This window comes from Chamaea fasciata, unplaced genomic scaffold (genome assembly GCF_029207755.1).
Source record: "Chamaea fasciata isolate MVZ Bird 193981 ecotype frontalis unplaced genomic scaffold, bChaFas1.0.hap1 SCAF_292, whole genome shotgun sequence".
NCBI classification, from domain to species: Eukaryota; Metazoa; Chordata; class Aves; order Passeriformes; family Sylviidae; genus Chamaea; species Chamaea fasciata.
Genome location: NW_027094377.1, coordinates 43,114 through 63,973, shown reverse-complemented (window position 1 = coordinate 63,973; position 20,860 = coordinate 43,114). Strand labels below are relative to the sequence as shown.

Genomic DNA, 20,860 nt, shown 5'->3' with positions numbered 1-20,860 from the left:
ACCCGGCAGCGCCTGAGGGGCGGGCGCTCTTTAAAGCGGCGACTATGGATTCAAACCGCCGCTGCGCGCAAATACGCGCTTCTTACGCGCATATACGGATTTAATGCGCACGCACATACATTTATTACCCTCATACAAGGGTTATATATTAAAACAAACCCGTTTATTCGCGACGGTTACGTGCCCTAAACGCTGCGAGCAAATACACGCTTCTTAGGCACATATATGAATTTAATGCGCACGCATATACGTTTATTACGCTCACACAGGGGTTATACACTAAAACAAACCCGTTTATTTGGAAGGTTATGCGCGTTAAACCCCATCCCGGCGCCGTCCCCTCAGGACGCCCCGCCCCTGCCGCCAGCGCGGGCGTGGCGGGAAAAGGCGCTCCCGCCTACCACCCGCCCTTTTAAAGGCTCGGTCACGTGACGCGGGGAAAAGGGGCGGGGCCAGCCAGAGGGCGGAAGTCGGGCGGTGCCAGCGGAGCCCGGACATGGCGGGCGTCAAAGGTACCGGGGGGGGTTCCGTGTGAGGGAGCGAGACATTAAACACAGGAGCGCGCCGCGGGCAGCGCCTCAGCGCCGGGCGGGCGGCCGGGAACGGCGGGGAGGGACGCCCGGCACCGCGGGAGGCGGTGCCCGGCCCTCGCTGAGGGATGCGCCGTGCCCGCCTCACCGGCCGCCCTGTGCCGTTGCAGCTCTCGTGGGCCTGTCGTTCAGCGGAGCCATCGGGCTGACCTTCCTCATGCTGGGCTGCGCCCTGGAGTACTACGGGTGAGCGGGCCGGCGCCCTTCCCAAAGCTTCTCCTGGTTCAGATCCATTAATTACGGCGTTTCTCTCATTCGGCTCCCCCCCCGCCGCTTCCAGGCTGTTGGCACGTGGCGCTTTGTTGTGATTAAGCATCACTTCCTTCGGCTGGCTTTGCGTTTCCATTAAAACAAAAAAAGTCTTCAGGCAGCTCTGTGCTATCTTGCTAAAGTGTTGTTAATCTCACCCAAGCGTTTTTTCCTTAATTTTCCTGTTTCTCTGACCGATGCTCCTCCCGCAAGTTTCCATTTCGGATGATGTCCCCACCCATGGCGTGGATGAGCTTTGGGTTCCCTCCCAGCCCAAAATGTTCTTTAATTCCGTGATTCTGTGTCTATAAACGCTTTAAAAAGCCAGAAGAGGCTCCGACACGGAGATGAGGCGTGAGGGTGTGCCTGCTTTACCCCTGGAATTTGGGGAAGCTGCTCCTCTCCTGCTCCGCTGCGTTTCCTGCTCCCGCCGTGGTCGGAGCTCAATCAGCCAAGTGATCCAGAACTGAACGAAAGAGTAAAATAAAATCAACATAAAACGAAAGTAAAATAAACCACCACTTGCTCGTGTCAGAGGGTGGATAAAAGGGGAATAAAATCAACCCTTGATTTGAGAAAGTGTGAGAAAGTGGATAAAAGTGAAATACATCAACACTTGCTCGTGTGAGAAAGTGATAAAAGTGAAATAAATCAACACTTGCTCGTGTGAGAAAGTGATAAAAGTGAAATAAATCAACACTTGCTCGTGTGAGAAAGTGGATAAAAGTGAAATAAAATCAACCCTTGCTCGTGTGAGAAAGTGGATAAAAGTGAAATAAAATCAACCCTTGCTCGTGTGAGAAAGTGGATAAAAGTGAAATACATCAACACTTGCTCGTGTGAGAGGGTGGATGCTGCTCGCTCAGCACGGGGAAAACGAGGTGGACTTGCCCCCTTTTGGCTGGAATTTCTGATTTATCCCTATTATTTATAATTCCTGCTTAACAGCCCACTTCTCAAGCCAAAAAACACCCCCAGGCTTAGCAGCACTGCACCAGCTTTCTGATGGAAACGCCTGTTTTAACTGATGATTTCTTTTTGTTTTTCCTTTCCTCTCCCCCTGCGCAGCGTGTACTGGCCCCTGTTTGTGTTGATATTTTACTTCATCTGCCCCATTCCCCACTTCATAGCCAGGAGAGTGGGTGACGACAGCGATGCAGCCAGCAGTGCCTGCAGGGAGCTGGCTTATTTCTTCACCACGGGCATTGTTGTCTCTGCTTTTGGCTTTCCCATCATCCTGGCACGGGTGGAAGCAGTAAGTCCTTGCTAATTGCTAAATTTGTGATTCTCAGACAGCCGCTTCTTCAATCCCTGCTTCCCTTTCCTTGTTGTGCTGTCTCCAGGTGAAAAGAATCCACTGGAATTTGGCCTTTTTTGGGGTGAAAAAAACCCAGAATTCACGTGACTGAAAAGTTTTTAGTTGTTTTTTCCCCCTTTGGTCCAGCACAAGATGATTATCTCCTCCTCCACCTCATGCCTCTCTGTCTCATGACTCTTTGCATCACTTCTTGCTCCAGTTTCCTGATTTTTCCGTTGAAATCTCTGCTTTCTCCGCTGAGGGTGCTGCAAATTTGGGGAGTGGGGAGTTAAAAGATAAAAAAACCAAGCTTCCAGAGGTGCCCTGGTGGCTCTCAAATCATTTCCCAAGCTTTGGCCCCTCAAAGCCTTGAGGAAACTCTGCCCAAGTTCTTTTCTTCCCTCTTTACTTCCTGAGGTTTTGGTCACATTTGCCTGAAAATTGAAAAAATTCCCCCTGTCCCATGTCCCAACCCAGCCAGTGATGTTTTACTGAGTCCTCTTGCTTTTTTTCACTTTCAGTAATTTAAATTCCATGTGCTTGCTCTGAATTCATTTCTAATGCCCCCCCCCCCCATATTTTTAATTATTTTTATTTAATTTTAATTATTTTTAATGTAATTCCCCCTGATTTTTTTTTTTTTTTTTTTATTTTGGAGCCGTGGCCTGGCAGCAGCTGCAGAACAACCACGAGAGGGAACTCTCAGTCATGTGTTCTAAGAGAAAATGTTGCTTATTTAAATAAATCACTTTGCATCTCATTAAAAAAAAAAACAAGACTAAAAACCATCCCTGTTTACTTTTAAATCCACATTTTCCATGCCTAACTTATTTAATTTACTTTCTTTACTCTTTGTAAAGGAGATCTTTTGATTTTTTGCCGCATGGCAGTGGAAGGGGAGCACTGATTTCACCAGATTTCTCTCTGATTTAGGTGTGTTTTTATGATTTATAAGGCAAGTCATCATTTCCTTCTAAATCCCAGCAGCAGCTTGGCTGAAGTGTTCATTAGGGATACCAGTGTGTGCTAATTGAATAATTAGTCACACAAATTGAATTATTTATTGTTTGCCTGATCTGCTTTTAGCCTTTTCCTGTAGTATTTTGATTATTTTTTTAGTGTTTTTAGCTGATCTAATGCCTAGAAACAACTGCCCTGAGCATCTTTTCCGAGCAGAACTGCTTTGACTGTTCCATTTCTTGCATTTCAGATCAAATGGGGAGCCTGTGGCCTGGTGCTGGCTGGCAATGCAGTCATTTTCCTCACCATTTTAGGCTTTTTCCTTGTCTTTGGCAGAGGAGATGACTTTAGCTGGGAGCAGTGGTAGGAGCTCCCTGTGGTGCTGGTAATTTGGAATATTTTACAGCTTTGTTTGTTTGTTTGTTTGTTTGTTTTTTTCCTGTTCTGTGTGTATGTACAGATATTATAATGTGTGGGGTGTGTTATAAAATTTACGTTATCGCTTCATAAATTGCTTTTTTTAAAAACGCATTTCAGCCAAAGGGGCCTTGCTGATGGTTGGCTGGAAGCGGTCACTAAAATCTGGGATTATTCGGAATTTATCCTTGAAGAAGTTTACAAAGCAGAAGCGGTTTTACCCGTTTTTCACTGTATTTGCATTTATTTTTGGTTTAATGGCAGTGGCACTGAACCACCGTCCCTGTTGGGTTTTTAACCAAGTAGTCAAAGGATAATACAAGGATTATCCTAATTGGGATTCTTCAGCCTGATCGATCTTTTTTGCTTTAATTAGGATGAGTTAGTGTTTCATTGACATCTCATTAATTGTAATCTGAGAAAAAAAAAATTGTGATTTTTCTTCTGAGAAAAGAAAATTGTGATTTTTCTTCATGATACAAAGCCAAACGTAAGTGATGTCAACTCTTACTCCTTAATAACAACCCTGGTTAAAAACCCTCCCACTTGTTTGTTTAAAGACCAATTTCTCCCCACAAAGAGATTTTTTTGGCCCTATTCAGTTCAAAAATCGTGGCTGCATTTAACATTGCATTAAAATAACATATTTTATTGCACCTTAAAGCTGACACGACCTCTGTGAAGGTTCACAAAAGGAGAAACTGCCCTCAAGGAGAGTTAAAAATCACAATTTCAGTGTTCAGCTCTGTTTTTATGGGCGTGAATTGCAAGGGACTGAGTGTTCTGCTGGGTAAGATTTCTTTCCTCCTTGCTTTTAAGGGGGTTATTCCATTAAAACACTCTTTATTTTTAAACAGCATTATCCTAGTAACCATTTAAATAATTTACACTTCAGCAAACCTCATTTTATTGCTTCAGTTTTTGTAAGAACAGAGGGGGGTGATCAGTAATTAACTCCATGAGCACTTTGAAATTGGGGCAGAAATAATTTTTTGGTCCCCAGTTCACGAGTTGTGGCTCGAGCAGGAGTGGAAAAATGGGAGTTTGAGGAAGGTTAATTCCATGTTTTCAGTGGAAATTTCGGCTGTGGGAGAAGAATAAAGAAGGAGCTGCTGGATTTTATGTTGAAGGGTTTCCAGCTTGCCTCCTGCTAAAAGAGGAATTAACATTAAAATGCATTAACGTTATTTTTTTTCTGGATGTTAATGCTCCATCCAAGGCATAGCAGGATAAAATTATATAAAAATCCTGGGGAAAACAAATCATCTCAGTGTCTTCTTCCTGCTGGAACTGGGGAAATCCCTTGTTTTCATGATAAACCAACATTTTTCAGATTGAACATCATTTCCATGTTTCACTCCTGCTTTGATTTTAAAGAAGGTGCCTTTTTTTCCCTCTATACAGTGGCACTTTTCACTCAAAAATGAAGCAAAACAGTGAAATAAAACCCAGCCAGTGCCTGATGATAAATTCCTAATTCCATTGCCAACAATTCTATTTAATTCCTCTTGGATTGGGGCTGGATTCTGGAAAGCTTTTACTCCATTTCTGTACCAAAGGCTGCAGTAGAAATTTACAGAACTGCTCAGTTACTGATGGAGTTTTGGGGAGGAAGAGCAGCTGAGATTGAATTTTTCCTTGAAATAAATCATTCTTTGCGGGCTCTGACGGCAGCAGGGAACAAGGACAATCTAAAGTGGCCAAGAGGACCAGAAAATGCTGGTTCAAATTGCTTTTTTTTGCCTTTTTTTTTTCCATTGTACTGTATCCCCTTTGGGCTGTGGTTGGTGGGTACCTCGTGGGTGTTGAGCGGAGAAGGTCGATGCTCTTTTTTGATTATTATTTTTATTTTTATTATTGTTTGTGCACTAATCCCTAATGTGAATTTCATGCAGTTTTCACGTGGGCTTTACATTTAATGTTTCAACTTGTGTGGAAATCCTGGAGATCTCCCTTAAAACAAATCGACTTTGTTATCAAATCCGGTAAAAAATACTATTTCAGTGTGTTTTGGTTTTTTTCCTGCAGAGCTTCATTGCCACAAAGCTCTGCTGGTGTATGCTGGGAGTTGTGTCCCATCCCAGCAGTGGGAATTCCCTGTGGTTTCCCCGTGTGGAAGTGAATTCTGTGTATCCAAAGTGCCTTAACTTCCACACAACTCCGATTTTTGTGTGCTCAGTGTCCCAGAGTCAGCTGGAAATCCTGTGGCTGCGTTTTCCAAAGCTTCCTTGCCAACTTACTCTGTTTCCTGCCATTGGGGAGTGAATTCAGTGAGGCTTTTGTACCTTTTGTAAACTGTTTTTTATCTCCTGTGCTCGCCATGAGATCATGAAGTATTCCAACACAGACATGTGAATATATTCTACTTCTCTTTCCAAGTTGCCTACTAAACCTGACTCCTGGAGTTGTCTAATAAAAACATACCTGATGCTTCAAAGATTTGTCCGTGTTAAATTCCAAGAGGTGACAAGCAGGCAGGTGTGAGGGGGAAGGGAAAACGTGGCCAGTGCTGGGATGGACAAATTCCAGGAGCCGTGGAAGGGGAATGAATGCAGAGTTGTGGTGGAAAGGTAAAGGATCATCACTCATGATGGTGAAGTGGTGAACCTGGGAGGTTTTTAAAAGCATTCCATAAAAAAAAAGAAAAGATGGGATGTGAGGTAGCGCTGGAGCTTTTCCACATCCCTTTTTTTCCAAGGGGTCTGGAGTGAAATCCCTTCTCTGCCAGCAGGGCAGAGGGCAGCAGAGCTCTCCTTCTCTTCCTGGTCACTTCTCCTGCTGTTAAGGTGATGAAAATATCCAAGTGTGGACTTTTTTATTTTTTTAATGGAATTATGATTTCCTATAGAATAGTTCTAGATTGTAACAAATATTCTGGAGATTCATTTTTCAGGATATTCATATTTCTGGAGATTCATATTTCTGGAGATTCATTTTTGCCCCTCATTTTGGGGTTTGGTTCGGCTGTTTCTGGATTATATTCAAAATGGGTTACAGGTGTTTATTCCCCACGACCAGGACTTATTTTTTTTTAAATGAAATTATGACTTTTTATAGAATGGTTCTAGATTGTAACAAATATTCTGGAGATTCATATTTCTGTATATTCATATTTCTGGATATTCATATTTCTGGATATTCATTTTTGCCTTTGAGGTTTGGTTCGGCTGTTTCTAGGTTATATTCAAAATGGGTTACAGGTGTTTATTCCCCATGACCAGGACTTATTTTTTTTAAATGGAATTATGATTTCCTATAGAATTGTTTTAAATTGTAACAAATACTCTGGATATTCAAATATTCTGGATATTCATTTTTCAGGATATTCATTTTTGCCACCTCTGAGGGAGCTCCTGCTGGGGGAGACCACAGGGATTATAAAAAAATCCCTCTTTTCCCTCAGAAAATTCCCAGGGATCAAGTAGAAGATTGTTTTCAAAGCAAGACTCAACCCACGACTTTATTGAATAGAATAATTTCGATGTAGTGAACACAACTGTGCAAAATGACTCATAATATTAGTAATAAATACACATAATGTTAATAATAAATTGTTGCATGTTCTTTAACTGCGTCTTTTCTTGGGGAATGCTGTGAAAATTAATTACTCACTGTTGTGGAGTTAAAAAATCCCAAAAACAAAGCAGAAATCATATTCAGGCTGGAGTTTATATTATTTGAAACGTTCAAAAGGAGAATTCTGAGGTACAGACAGCAGTGTTGGTGTCTCTGGTAGGTCCAAGGGGTCATTTCAGGTTATAAATATCTCTGAATTTTGATGTATCACTGCTTGGAGCTTCATTTTCCAATGCCCTGACTGTGCTGCTCTCCTTTTCTTGGCCCTTGGGAATAAATGGCAGATGCTGCTTGGGTGGTTTGGGGTTTTTTGAGGGTTTGGGGACAAGTTAAAGGATGTTTAAAGTGCCTTTGGTAGCAGGACTTGGAATAAGGGGGTTGAGGGTGGCATTTGTGTGTTTTTGTTTTGCTCACTCTTTGTTGGGACTGTTTGATCCGGGGTTGTGATTTCCCAGGATAACGGGAGCCTTTGTTCCTAGTTTTCCATCTTTAAAGGGGAAAAAAACCCCCAAAAAAACAACAACAATCCTTTACACCACCCAGAAACAAAAGCTGCAGTACAACAGTCGTCACTTGCTGGCTGCTGATCAAATTCTGCCTTAGGAAGGTGCTGGAATTTGGGGTCAAGGAGGGAGGAAAGATCACTAAAAGTGCTGCAGGCAATCAGTATTGACTGACCCTCAGAATAAATTTCCCTCATCACCTGCCCATTACAGAGCAGAAAATGGAATTATTGCAGCAGCTTGGAGCACCTCACACAGAACTGAGGAGTTGTGGGCAGTAAAAACACTTCAGGTGGCAGAAAATTGGGGTTTGCTCTTTGATTCACTTAAATTTTGATTTTAAGTAAAAAAAAAAAAAACCCTGATCCAGCTGGGTTGGTGACCCTTTTAATGTGAGTGAGGAAATGAAAGAAAACTCATTTGAACAGATTAAGAAATACAGGACGTTTCTCCTGCATAGAGAAATAAATTTTGTTTTAAATCAAATTATACAAACTCATATAACTTAGCCAGTCCAGAGGATGCTGAATTTTCTTCCCATTCCTTTACAGGTTGCATTCCTAACAATTTGCTGCTTAATTAAAACCTGCAGCAGAAAAGAAATCAGTTTTCATGGATCTCTGAACAGCCAGCCAGTCGTCAGAAACAATTTCCAAATGGCCCAGCCTTTGTCCGGGAGCCTGAGAGGTGAGGAATGTGGGAAATTAATTAGGATTCAGCCGATTTCCTCAGTTGGGACTGGGATTATTCCCCTCCCTTTGGACATCCCAGCTATCTCTGTTTCTCTGCTCTTTGACAGGGGTTGGTTTCTCATATCTGGAAGGTTTTTTTAAAGTCAGACCAACCCTTATGAAACACGAACCCCTCGTCAGTGTCGGTAATTTTTGAGAAGAAACGTGGTTGTTTTGCTGTGGGTGATGTTTTGAGATGGTTTCTCGAGCTTTGTGGGCTGTGAGGTATTTTTAAAACGTGGCCTTTGGTGTGAAAAGTGGCCCAATTGACTTAATTTTAGTCTCATCTTGTTGTTGATGCAGTGATGCTTCTGACGAAGCGAATGACAGCCCTGCTCCCTTTTCCTTTAGCGATGGGAATAATTAAAACAGAAATAAAGTCAATTTTGAGGGGATCATTTCCAAATAGATCTCGAACTTTTGGATTCTCTGCAGGATTTTAAGCGAATCAAAGGGCAAACCCCAATTTTCTGCCACCTGAAGTGTTTTTACTGCCCACAACTCCTCAGTTCTGTGTGAGGTGCTCCAAGCTGCTGCAATAATTGTGTTTTCTGCTCTGTAACGGGCAGGTGATGAGGTAAATTCATTCTGAGGGTCAGTCAACACCTGATTTCCTGCAGCACTTTTAGTAATCCCATTAAATTAACAGTAGCTGGCTTTTAAATGGCACTAAGAGGTCATTTCCTCAGGGCTGTGTTTTGATTTGGAGTCTTGAGTGTTGGCAGCAGGATTTAGGCTGGTTTGGTCCCATTTAAACTTCAAAACTCCTGGCCCCAAATGAGACCTGTTGGAATTAACGTTATTCATCAAGTTTAATCGTCAGTTTTATCCCTTATTAAGCCATGCACGAGGGAATTGGGAGTGGTGATGTGGAGCTGGGATGATTCAGGGGCGCTCGGATGTCCTGCAGTCAGGTCCAGGGTGGAATCACTCTGCATTAAATAAATCAGATTTATTTAATCTGATAAAAATCGGAAGAGAAAACCTGTCTGCACTGACCAACCAAATCAGCTTTGTGTTTGGCAGCCTTCAAGGGGAGACCTTTTGCCCCGAATTCCTGATCAATCAAGGGAGAGTTTGGAGATGCAGAGTGTCTCTGAAAGTCCAAAAATGACATTTTAAAACGGTGCAGGGCCTGGGATGTGCGTGGAGACTGGAGTGTGCCGTGGTCTGAGCAGCTCTGGGTGTGGCAGGGCTGGAATCGCTCCCTGATTTCCTTGGAATTCTGCTTTTTGGGGAGATCCTGGCTGAATGTGGGAGAGCTGATCCCTGCCCTGCTCATTCCCATCGCCTCCAGCCCCAGCTGTGCCTTGGCCTCTCCCTCCTGCTGCAGGAGCACCTGCCAGAGGCTGGGGGAACATTCCCAGGTGGAATTCCTGGGCGAAAGGCACAAGAGCATCCCTCTCCGTGTGCCAGAGGCACCAAAAACTGGGAATGTCCCAGGCAGTTCTGCTCCCATTTTTCTGCCAAAAATTGGGAATTGTTGTCCCAGGCAGTTCTGCTTTTCTCCTAAAAATTGGGAATTGTTGTCCCAAGCAGTGCTGCTCCAGCCAAAAACTGGGAATGGCTGTCCCAGGCAGTGCTGCTCCCATTTTTCTGCCAAATAAAGAGGCAACAACTTCAGAATCCGGCATCCGAGTGTTCCCACCATCCCATAAATCCGAGGGCACAGCATCCCTGCCAGTCCCTCTCACAGAGATTTCCTTTTCTTCTCCTTCCTCAGCCCTTTTTGCTGGGACTCTGTGTCCTTGACCCCTTTCCCTGCTGTCAGAAATCCAGGACCATCCCTTCCCTCACGCTTCCTCCGTGCCAGGAGCTCTATGGGGACACATCATTCCCACCCCAGAAGGATCCATCTGCTTCTTGTCCTTGCCTCTGTCCATATCTTCCCTTCCCAGCCCAGTTTTTCCTGTTTTCCCACCGCACACTCAATATCCCTCTGTTTTTTTTTTTTCCCCCCTTCATGCAATTCCTTCTCGCTTATTATTATCTAGAAAAAGAGCAGAAAATCAACGTCTCAGCATTCCACACTCCAGCTAAACAGGGATGAAATGCTGCCAGATTTTTGGACACTGAAACCCAAATCTTCCAAGGATTTACCCCCCAAAAATAATGTCCAAACCTGTAGGACATTAGTAGCTTAGTAGGAGCTAAAAACTGGATACCGCTCCAGCACTTCCCTTGATGTTTAGGTGAAACAATCTGATTTTTGAGACTAATGCAGCTGAAAAGAGCCATAAAGGATGTGTGAGGTTGTCTCTCTATTTAGGACTTTTTTCTTTTCTTTTTTGGGATGAAAAATGTGTGATATTGTCCCTTATTTAGGAATGGGTTTTTTTTTTTCCCCTGTTGGGATGAAAAATGTGTGATGTTGTCCCTTATTTAGGAATGTTTTCTTTTCCCTTTTGGGATGAAAGATGTGTGAGCTTGTCTCTTTATTTAGGAGTGGGGGTTTTTTTTCCCTTTTGGGATGGTGGGGCAAGGTGGGGGAGGATCCTTGTAGCAGTTGTCAAGTTCCCCAGCTCAAATGAAAAAGCGGTGGCGTATTTTTAAGACTTTTAAGGCCCCTTCCAACTTTTCCATGATTTTTTTTTACTGTGGGCATGAGTAGGTGGGGTTTCTGTTTCATGTTGGATGAAATTCATCCCTGAGATATAAACATTTAAGTGAAATCCTCTCTCTCCGTAACCAAAACCACAAGAGTGGCCTCAATTCGGATCAAACCACCCGTCTGACATTTTTTTCTGAGTCAGTGACTGTCACAAACTGAATTTTTGACAGATTTAGAGAACATTTAAATGGATAAAAAGCCTAGCATTTTAATTTTTAAATTTTTTTTTTTTTTTTTGGAAATGAAGGCATTTATTCAAAACACCTTCTGATTTTTCTGCAGCATTTCTCTCTCTCTCTCTGCCAGCTCCTCGCTGTGAATTCCTGGCCTCTTGTGTGCGATCCCACTTGAGAGCCCAGGTCGGTGCCAGCTTTTCTGAAGTGCTGCTGGAAATAGATCCCCACCACCCCCTGAGGGAAGAAAGTCGTGGTGTTTACTTTTCTCCTCGAGGAGATGGAGCTGAGTGTGTCATCCTGGTGGGGATAACAGACCAAACAACGCTTTGGAATCTGAAGTTAAATCCTAGTTTGTTTTTTTCTTGGTTGTGACATCAGCAAAGCTGGCTTTCCATGGCCAGCAGTGTTTGGGTTGTTCCACAGTTCCATCCCTGCAGGTTTGCGCTGAAATTTGATTTGAAATGATGCACATCAGGAGGGAAAATAGAAGGAAAATCTAGTCAAGCTGTTGACTCTGGGTTTCCTTGACTCTTCCCGTTATCCTCTTCGTTTTCCAGCTGCTAATTCCTGTCTAAAAAGTTGTTTGGAGCCCTGGGCACTGGGAATTCCAGACTCTCTGTGCTGACAGGCTCTGACCCCCAAGCAAACTCTGCATTGGACCTGAGGCCGTGGAAAAGGCTCCAAAATTGAGTGACAGCTCTGGGATTGTGGGTGCGGGGTTTGGATAGAAGTGTGTGATAGCACAGGGGGGAAAACACAGAGTTTAAGGGTTTAGAATACAGTAATATATATATAAAGCAAGATGGAGGATTTAGGGGAGGCTGTGTCCTTCTTTTTCACCTTCTCCTTCATGGGTCTGGGTGGGATTTTGTAATTGAATAGAAAAATCCACATTGCAGGCCAGGGGTGGTTGGTTATTGGGTTAAAAGTAAAAATAATTCAGGTGTCATTTCTTAATTGGACAATTTGTGCTTAAAAGGCTTTGCAAAGAGTTAGAGACAGAGCCATTATTCACTTTGTTAGCTAGAACTCACAGCTTGTGAGACTGTACCATAGATAAGAATGAACAAACATCTGAGTCCGAACACGAAAAATCATCTCTCGAGCATTTCATCCTGGCTCTAACAGAAAAGAAGATAACAAACCCACAAAAAGTCTTTTTAGGGGAATTGAGAACCCTGGATGGTTCCATTTCCTCATCCCAAGAGGAAATTCACACAGCTTTTGCTGTGTAAATATTCTGGTGCTGTTGAGTGGAAGCAGAGTTGGACCAGGAAAACCTCATGGAGGAGGAGGAGAAAAGCAAAATTTGTCTGATTTGATGGAAGTGGAGAGTCCTGGAATGGTTTGGCTTGGAAAGGACCCTAAACCCATCTCATTCCCATGGCAGGAACATCTCTGGAACACTATCCCAGGTTGCTCCAAGCATCCTTGGACAATTCCAGGGGTGCAGCACGGATTTCCCCACCCTGCAATTTCCTTTTTATTCAATCCTTGCTCTCCCTGGCACCAGCAGTGCTGTTCCCACACACACAGGGGCTTAGTCACTGCCAACCACCTCAAACACATCCTCCTTTCCAAGCTGGGGAGGAAAACACTCCGAAACAAACCAACAAAATAAAAAAGAAAGGAAATTATTTATTAGAAACCAGGTTTTGCCATGTAAAATACCGGCGTGAGGTGAGTGGAGCAGATTGGTTTTGTGTGCCTCAGAGGCAGCGTGAGCACCACCTCTGATGTAAATGTTTCTATAGTAACGGTGGTTTTTTAGTTAAAAGCCCATTAAATAGACATATCAAACACATCCAGCCTGTCAGGATGGAAGTTAAACTGCACAGCCTGCTGCTTCCAGGGCCGCTTTTTTGGTTTTTTTAAATTCCAAAATGGGAGAAAAGGCTGGGAAAGGAATTCCCTGTCATCCCACGAGGATAAAGCTCAGCCACCGAGGTGAAACATTAAAAACCAACCAACCAACCAAAAAAAAAAAAATCAAACCAAATCAAACCAAAAAAAACCTCAAAAAACCAACCAAACAAAAATACCCCAAAAAACAAAACAAAAACAAAAAAAAACCACAAAGAAAAACCCAAACCCCCCCAAAAAACAAAACAAAAACAAAAACAAAACCCACAAAGGAAAACCCCCCAAAACCCCACAACAAAACAAACAAACAAACAAACAAAAAACAAATACCAAAAAATCCCCCCAAAAACCAAACCAACAAAACCAAAACCCCCCCCAAAAAATCAGTTAATTAATGCAGGGAACAATTTGAGCCTGAAGTAGTCAGCGACTCTCCTTCTGTTGGAAAATCAGATTTTTCTCTTCATTTCTGCTTTGCCATTAAAGCAGGGGAAAAAGGCAGCGAAAGGAAACCTCAGGCACCAGGGTGAAACTCTAAAAACCCACTTAAAAATAAAAAAAAAATCCCCAAGAACCCCCAGCTAATTAATGCAGGTAACAATTTGAGCCTGAAGCATTCAGTATTTTGTGTTTTTTTTTTTTTTGGCTGCAATTTCCCCCTTGAATGCACTCAGCATCCTCTTCTTGCCAAAGGACACTGTGGCACTTGGGAAATAAGCTGCACTAGTGGTGACAGCACTAATTACCTGGGACCTCTCGTGCTTGTGAAGGCTTTAAAAGGGGTGGAAATTCCTTCTGGGGGATTTGTTGTAGATTCCTCTCTTCTGCCTTCCTCCAAAGCTTATTCCTAGCAGAGTTTAACTATTAAAAAAAAATAAAAAATAAAGAATTTAAAATGTGCAGAAATGAAGAGTCATATCTTGGGAATATCCAGGGTTTTATGGGTTTTGGGCTCATATTTCTCATTTTGGAAACTTCCCTGTGCTTGCTGTGGTGTAAACTCCTGGTGTTCTTTGCTTGAAAGGTGAAAAGTTTTGGACAAGGGATGGAGGGACAGGAAAAGAGGGAATGGTTTCACATTGAAAGAGAGTAGGTTTGGATGGATATTGTGATGGAATTCCTGGCTGGGAGGTTGGGGAAGGCCTGGAATGGAATTTCCAGGGAATTTGTGGCTGCCCCTGGATCCCTGGAATTGTCCAAGGCCAGGCTGGAGCAGCCTGGGATGATGGAAAGTGTCCTTGCCCATGGCAGGGGTGGGATGGGATGAAATTTAACCGACCCCAACCCAGCCTGGCATCTCTGATCCTCCCTCCTCAGATAATCTCTATGGATTATTGATTAGGAGATTGTTGACTCAGGAGAGCTGAGCAAGGGATTAAGAATTTTTATTTGTAAGAGATCAAGGAATTATTACCATCTGCCCCACAGAGGCTCGGTGACTGTATCCAGCATAATTGGTGGAAGGAATTGCTTTCATGTCACATTTTTAAAATAAATAAACCCTCGAGGCTGAAGTTTTGTTCTGTCGGAGAAGAGTTCCGTGTTTCTTGCTCGCACTTGGATTCAAAACACGCACACAGGTCACTGAAATCTTCTCGTGTGCTTTGCAAAACCACCCGGGGCTTGGTATTTTATGGTATTTTGTTGTTTTTCAACATGAAACTGGTTGAAAGGCTTCTGGCCCCTTGTTATTTTTGTAATGCTTTGAGGGAGAAAACCTGAGGTGAAACGTGGAGGCTGAGAGGAAGAAAACCACCATTTCCTTGTTTGTATTTATAATAAAAGCCTCTCCAGAAGTTGTTTTAATTCCACAAAAGGGGGAGGCCCTGAGCAGGGGGGATGCTGTGCTGAGGCTGGAGAACATCCTGGATCCTGGATTTTCATATCCTAGTGAATAAAGCACGGAGAAACTGAGAATCCTGGAGTCAGGATTCAAAATATAAACGCGGTCTGAAGAGAAACACGACGTGAAGAGAAACAACGGAACAGGGATGAAAATATTTGAGCAACGAGATGGCAATAAAGTAACAGAATCCCAGAATTATTTAAGTTGGAAAAGCCCTCCCAGGTCAGTGAATTCTGACGCTCACCTTGTCCCCAGCACTGAGTGCCACCTCCAGGAATTCCTTGGACACCTCCAGGGATGGGGACTCCAAACCTCCCCGGGAAGTTCCAGTACCTGACCAACATTTCCATGGGGAAATTCCAGCTGATGTCCAACCTGAGCCTCCTGTCCTTGTTCCCTGTCTCCCACCTGGCTCCCCAATCTTGAGGGATTTGTGCAGGGCCACATCAGCCTTAGGAGAACACCAGGAGAGCTGACCTGTAAAGAAAGACGGAATAAACCGGAATTGGAGTTTACACAAAGGATGATCAGGATGAAACAATAGCGTAGCACACGTCAAAGAACTCTGAAAGGAGGAATTACCTGTCCTCTGCCTGCCTCAAGAGGATTAGGCTCAAGGAAGTTTTAGTTTAGGTATTATGGGAGAGGGGTAAAAAAGCCTTGAAAAATAAATAACTATGCACTAGTGGAGGGTTTGTAAGGGATTTCTTTTTCCCTGGTTGTCTGAAGAGCAGTGGCACATGGGGAAAGTGAAAGAAAACTCTGGCAAATGTTTGTCTCAAGATATTCTAAAGAAAAGGATTTGCTAGTGGCAGCTTTTGACAGCTTTTGCTTATGCTGTGAAAGGCTGGGATAGGAGAGCTTCTGTGGCTTCCTAACCTCAGACACGGGCTGTGTTTAGTCAGATTTCCCAAACTGCCATATTGGAACCAGGAAACGTTTTAAAAATAGAATTTGTCAATTACGAGAGGGCTGTTTTAAAAAGGAGCGAAATTGGCTGATGCTGCTTTGAGGAAATGGATTGTGAATTACAGAAAGTCGATAAATAAATTAAAGCCAGCCAGATTTGCTCATGGGGAAAGTGTTTACACCACCCGAAAGACAGTTCCAGTCTGGTTTCTTGAGAAGAGCTTGCAATAGGGAAACAAAAATATTTATCTTCATACCTCATGAAGCAGAGATAGTGGGTTTGCATTTCTTTTAAAATAATATTGCTGAAAAGAAAAACCATTGTACGAACCCCTCAGCTGGGCCTGGCTGGGACTTTCCAGTCTCTGGTTCATTGGTTTTAAATTTTTGCTGCCTTTTACAAAAGGATGAGCACGAGCAGAATTAAAGCTCCATCTTTCCTAGCAGGGCTCAGTCCTTGCTTGAAATTCCTTGAAATCATTTTTGGGTGTCGTTTTTTTTTTTTTTTTAATTGCAAGTTCCTGTTAAATACGTGGTACCGATTTACATCTGTCAGCTCCTCAAACGCTGAAGTGCAAAAGGGTCAAAAATGTGACTGAGTCCATTACTTGTGGAGTAAAAGATAACTGATATCAACTGCTCTTAAATTAGAGCCAGCAGATAATGGGTATGTGCATTATAGCACAACCAGGTCGTGAGTTATTTGAATTAATTAACATCATTAAGAGGCACCAGGCCAGGCTGGATGAGCCTTGGACAAGCGGGTCTAGAGGAAAGCGGCAAGGCTGGAATGAGACGGGCTTCAACTCTTCCAAGGCTCTCCCTCCTGCTGTGTCTGTGGGAATTTTAGTTTCCTGCTCCCTGGTCAATATTGGTGTTTTTTATGCCAAAAGGGAGATTCTGATGGAATGTGGGGAGCAGATCCTGAACCCTCCTGGCAGGGAGTTGTGCAGAGCCACCAGGTCCCCCCTGAGCCTCCTTTTCTCCAGGCTCAGCCCCTTGCCCAGCTCCCTGAGCCTCTCCCGGTGTTCCAAACCCTTCCCAGCCCCTTCCCCATTATCCCATGTGAGGATCCCGGTGTTCCAAACCCTTCCCAGCCCCTTCCCCGCTATCCCGTGTGAGGATCCCGGTGTTCCAAACCCTTCCCAGCCCCTTCCCCGCTATCCCGTGTGAGGATCCCGGTGTTCCAAACCCTTCCCAGCCCCTTCCCCATTATCCCATGTGAGGATCCCGGTGTTCCAAACCCTTCCCAGCCCCTTCCCCATTATCCCATGTGAGGATCCCGGTGTTCCAAACCCTTCCCAGCCCCTTCCCCATTATCCCATGTGAGGATCCCGGTGTTCCAAACCTTTCCCAGCCCCTTCCCCGCTATCCCGTGTGAGGATCCCGGTGCTCCAAACCCTTCCCAGCCCCTTCCCCATTATCCCATGTGAGGATCCCGGTGCTCCAAACCTTTCCCAGCCCCTTCCCCATTATCCCATGTGAGGATCCCGGTGTTCCAAACCCTTCCCAGCCCCTTCCCCGCTATCCCGTGTGAGGATCCCGGTGTTCCAAACCCTTCCCAGCCCCTTCCCCATTATCCCATGTGAGGATCCCGGTGTTCCAAACCCTTCCCAGCCCCTTCCCCGCTATTCCGTGTGAGGATCCCGGTGTTCCAAACCCTTCCCAGCCCCTTCCCCATTATCCCATGTGAGGATCCCGGTGCTCCAAACCCTTCCCAGCCCCTTCCCCATTATCCCATGTGAGGATCCCGGTGTTCCAAACCCTTCCCAGCCCCTTCCCCATTATCCCATGTGAGGATCCCGGTGTTCCAAACCTTTCCCAGCCCCTTCCCCGCTATCCCGTGTGAGGATCCCGGTGCTCCAAACCCTTCCCAGCCCCTTCCCCATTATCCCATGTGAGGATCCCGGTGCTCCAAACCTTTCCCAGCCCCTTCCCCATTATCCCATGTGAGGATCCCGGTGTTCCAAACCCTTCCCAGCCCCTTCCCCGCTATCCCGTGTGAGGATCCCGGTGTTCCAAACCCTTCCCAGCCCCTTCCCCATTATCCCATGTGAGGATCCCGGTGTTCCAAACCCTTCCCAGCCCCTTCCCCGCTATCCCGTGTGAGGATCCCGGTGTTCCAAACCCTTCCCAGCCCCTTCCCCATTATCCCATGTGAGGATCCCGGTGTTCCAAACCCTTCCCAGCCCCTTCCCCGCTATCCCGTGTGAGGATCCCGGTGTTCCAAACCCTTCCCAGCCCCTTCCCCATTATCCCATGTGAGGATCCCGGTGTTCCAAACCCTTCCCAGCCCCTTCCCCATTATCCCATGTGAGGATCCCGGTGTTCCAAACCCTTCCCAGCCCCTTCCCCGCTATCCCGTGTGAGGGGCCGGGGCGGGCGGGGCGCTGGGCCGGGGCGGGGCGGCGGAAGGGTCGGGGCTGAGGGGAACCGGGGGAGGCTGAGGGGAGCCGGGGAAGGCTCAGAGGAACCGGGGGAAGCTGAAGGGAGCCGGGGGAGGCTGAGGGGAGCCGGGGAAGGCTGAGGGGAGCCGGGGAAGGCTGAGGGGAGCCGGGCTGAGGGCTCCGAGCTGAGGGGAGCCGGGCTGAGGGCTCCGGGCTGAGGGGAGCCGGGCTGAGGGCTCCGAGCTGAGGGGAGCCGGGCTGAGGGGAGCCGGGCTGAGGGGAGCCGGGCTGAGGGCTCGGGGCTGAGGGGAGCCGCGCTGAGGGCTCCGAGCTGAGGGGAGCCGGGCTGAGGGGAGCCGGGCTGAGGGCTCCGAGCTGAGGGGAGCCGCGCTGAGGGCTCCGCGCTGAGGGCTCCGAGCTGAGGGCTCCGAGCTGAGGGGAGCCGGGCTGAGGGCTCCGAGCTGAGGGGAGCCGCGCTGAGGGCTCCGGGCTGAGGGGAGCCGGGCTGAGGGCTCCGGGCTGAGGGGAGCCGGGCTGAGGGCTCCGAGCTGAGGGGAGCCGGGCTGAGGGCTCCGGGCTGAGGGCTCCGAGCTGAGGGGAGCCGCGCTGAGGGCTCCGGGCTGAGGGGAGCCGCGCTGAGGGCTCCGGGCTGAGGGGAGCCGGGCTGAGGGCTCCGAGCTGAGGGGAGCCGGGCTGAGGGCTCCGGGCTGAGGGCTCCGGGCTGAGGGGAGCCGCGCTGAGGGCTCCGGGCTGAGGGGAGCCGGGCTGAGGGCTCCGGGCTGAGGGGAGCCGGGCTGAGGGCTCCGAGCTGAGGGGAGCCGGGCTGAGGGCTCCGGGCTGAGGGGAGCCGCGCTGAGGGCTCCGGGCTGAGGGGAGCCGGGCTGAGGGCTCCGGGCTGAGGGGAGCCGCGCTGAGGGCTCCGCGCTGAGGGGAGCCGCGCTGAGGGCTCCGCGCTGAGGGCTCCGAGCTGAGGGGAGCCGGGCTGAGGGCTCCGAGCTGAGGGGAGCCGGGCTGAGGGAAGCGCCCGTCCGGCGCTCGCCATCGGAGCAACGCCGTGACAGCGTCGCTTCAGCCGCCAGTGGGAACCCCGAGAGCGAGGAGAAGCAGGTTGGTGAAATTACTTTTTACCCCCTTATTTATCCGTTTTTCCCCCCTCTAATTTCCTGTACCATCCCCCTGAACACAGCCCGCAGCCGGTCCCACACCCCGCTCGCAGATCCAGGTTTCGGTGTTCCCGAGCCAGCCCTTTCCCTCCTTATAGTCCCTGAGATTCAGTGTCGGCAGCAAAAGCAAAATAAATCTCGGTGAATGAGGGCTGTGAGCCCCCGATGCTGCGGGAGCGGTGATGGAAGAGAACTTCGGGAAGTTACTGGGTGGTGCAGCATGTATAAATACAGCTTATAATGAACACTTAACTTCCGAGGGTGCCTATAACGTGGAGATAACCTCAAAGTGCCGAGGAATCGCGGGAGCTCTGCACGTAAGGAAGGACAGATCCACAGCAGGAATGAGGACGTTTGCACTGCATACAAGAGAAGTTCCACCATCTGGAGAAAGTTTTTGAAGATTTCGGGACGTTTTGCTGTCGAGTCTTGAGTGGGAGAGGCTCCCCCAGCAGGTTTAGGGTTGGATTTGTTGCTGTGCTTCTGCCCACCTTGGGTTGCCTTTATTAAAACGTTAATATTAGCAAAATCATCCCGTGTGGGTCATGCCCATTTCTATTTTGTGTGTGCCACTTACTCAGAACTCTTAATTTAAGAATGATCTTTAGTACACGCAGTGGCAAATGGAATTCCATGCTCAGACCAGCAGGACTGGAAAGCCCTTGGCACAGGTCACAAGATACTGTGCACAGACATTATTACTGAAATATTTTTGTGCTTTCTAGAGATTTTTAATATTCAAAACCAGCTGTAGTGCAGTGCTTGCAAAAGTCAGGGGTGGTTTATATGGTTTTCCATGCCCGGAGCAGGTGTTTGTGGGTCCTGCTCATTTCAGGTTGTGCTGAACCGGTTTCCCATGCTGATAAGCCAGGGAATTCTGTGATTTCTCACCTGTCCTGTAACTAAAAATGATCTTATTTCACTGCTCTCCTTCTTGCCTGTTTTAAGCCCAACTCTTGCTGAGTTATTCAGTGGTTCTGTGGTTGATTTGGAGAGGGATATAGTAGTTACATAAGAAATCAGAGAATTTCTTGTACATGGCAGCAGCAAAGTCAGTGGTTCCAGAATAACTAAAGATGTATTTGTGCAAAAGGAGCCCAGTTTCTTCCTTTTGTATGGACACTTTCCCAGTCACAAATAAACCAATTTGTGTTAATTTATTCTCTCCAGGACAGCGCTTACAAGTTTTAATAATTCTCTTTATTTAACTCTCTGCTCCCTGGAAATATTCCTGTAAAACTTGTATTCTTCCTAACAATGGAATAAGGAATTCTGGCAAGTTCACTGTTCTCACTGGAAAAGATTTTGGGGAATCCTGTCTCCTCCATCAGTTCATTTCTCCTGCCCTGGGATTTCTCTGTAGATCTCTCTTTTTACCCAATTCTGCCGAGTTTACACGAGGAAAGCTGAACTTTGGACAGCAAAGGGGCTGATTCCGTGGCCACGCAGCTTCCAGGGCTTTTTGCTCATGGACAGCCCTGGGTTTGGTCAGGAATGTTGGTGGAGTTGGGATTGGAGAAACACCAAAACACCTCTGTAAAGCCAGCCTGGGTCCGTGTGGCAGGAGAGTCCGAGCTGGGCT

The 20,860-nt window shown here is 46.5% G+C and overlaps 1 protein-coding gene across 2 annotated transcripts; it reads left to right on the top strand.

Annotated features, from left to right (window-relative positions):
• The first annotated feature begins 456 nt into the window (after nucleotides 1-456).
• LEPROT (leptin receptor overlapping transcript) lies at nucleotides 457-14,428 on the top strand. Of its 2 annotated transcripts, XR_010725056.1 has the most exons (6): nucleotides 457-512; nucleotides 701-776; nucleotides 1,908-2,094; nucleotides 3,347-3,481; nucleotides 8,144-8,279; nucleotides 11,217-14,428. XR_010725056.1 is itself a non-coding variant. In XM_066208516.1 (4 exons), exons 1-4 carry the CDS (start codon nucleotides 497-499, stop codon nucleotides 3,461-3,463), a joined length of 396 nt encoding a protein of 131 aa, XP_066064613.1. In that variant the 5' UTR covers nucleotides 457-496; the 3' UTR covers nucleotides 3,464-5,950. The 2 variants fall into 2 exon arrangements, 1 of the variants encoding a protein (XP_066064613.1); XM_066208516.1 differs by lacking the exons at nucleotides 8,144-8,279; nucleotides 11,217-14,428 and having other exon boundaries at nucleotides 3,347-5,950.
• The last annotated feature ends 6,432 nt before the right edge of the window (nucleotides 14,429-20,860 follow it).

Bases quoted from the DNA above. Each gene is read 5' to 3' on its own strand.
- LEPROT (XM_066208516.1), top strand. The intron at 777-1,907 runs GTGAGCGGGCCG...CCCCCTGCGCAG, and splicing joins TGCGCCCTGGAGTACTACGG to CGTGTACTGGCCCCTGTTTG. The intron at 2,095-3,346 runs GTAAGTCCTTGC...CTTGCATTTCAG, and splicing joins TCCTGGCACGGGTGGAAGCA to ATCAAATGGGGAGCCTGTGG.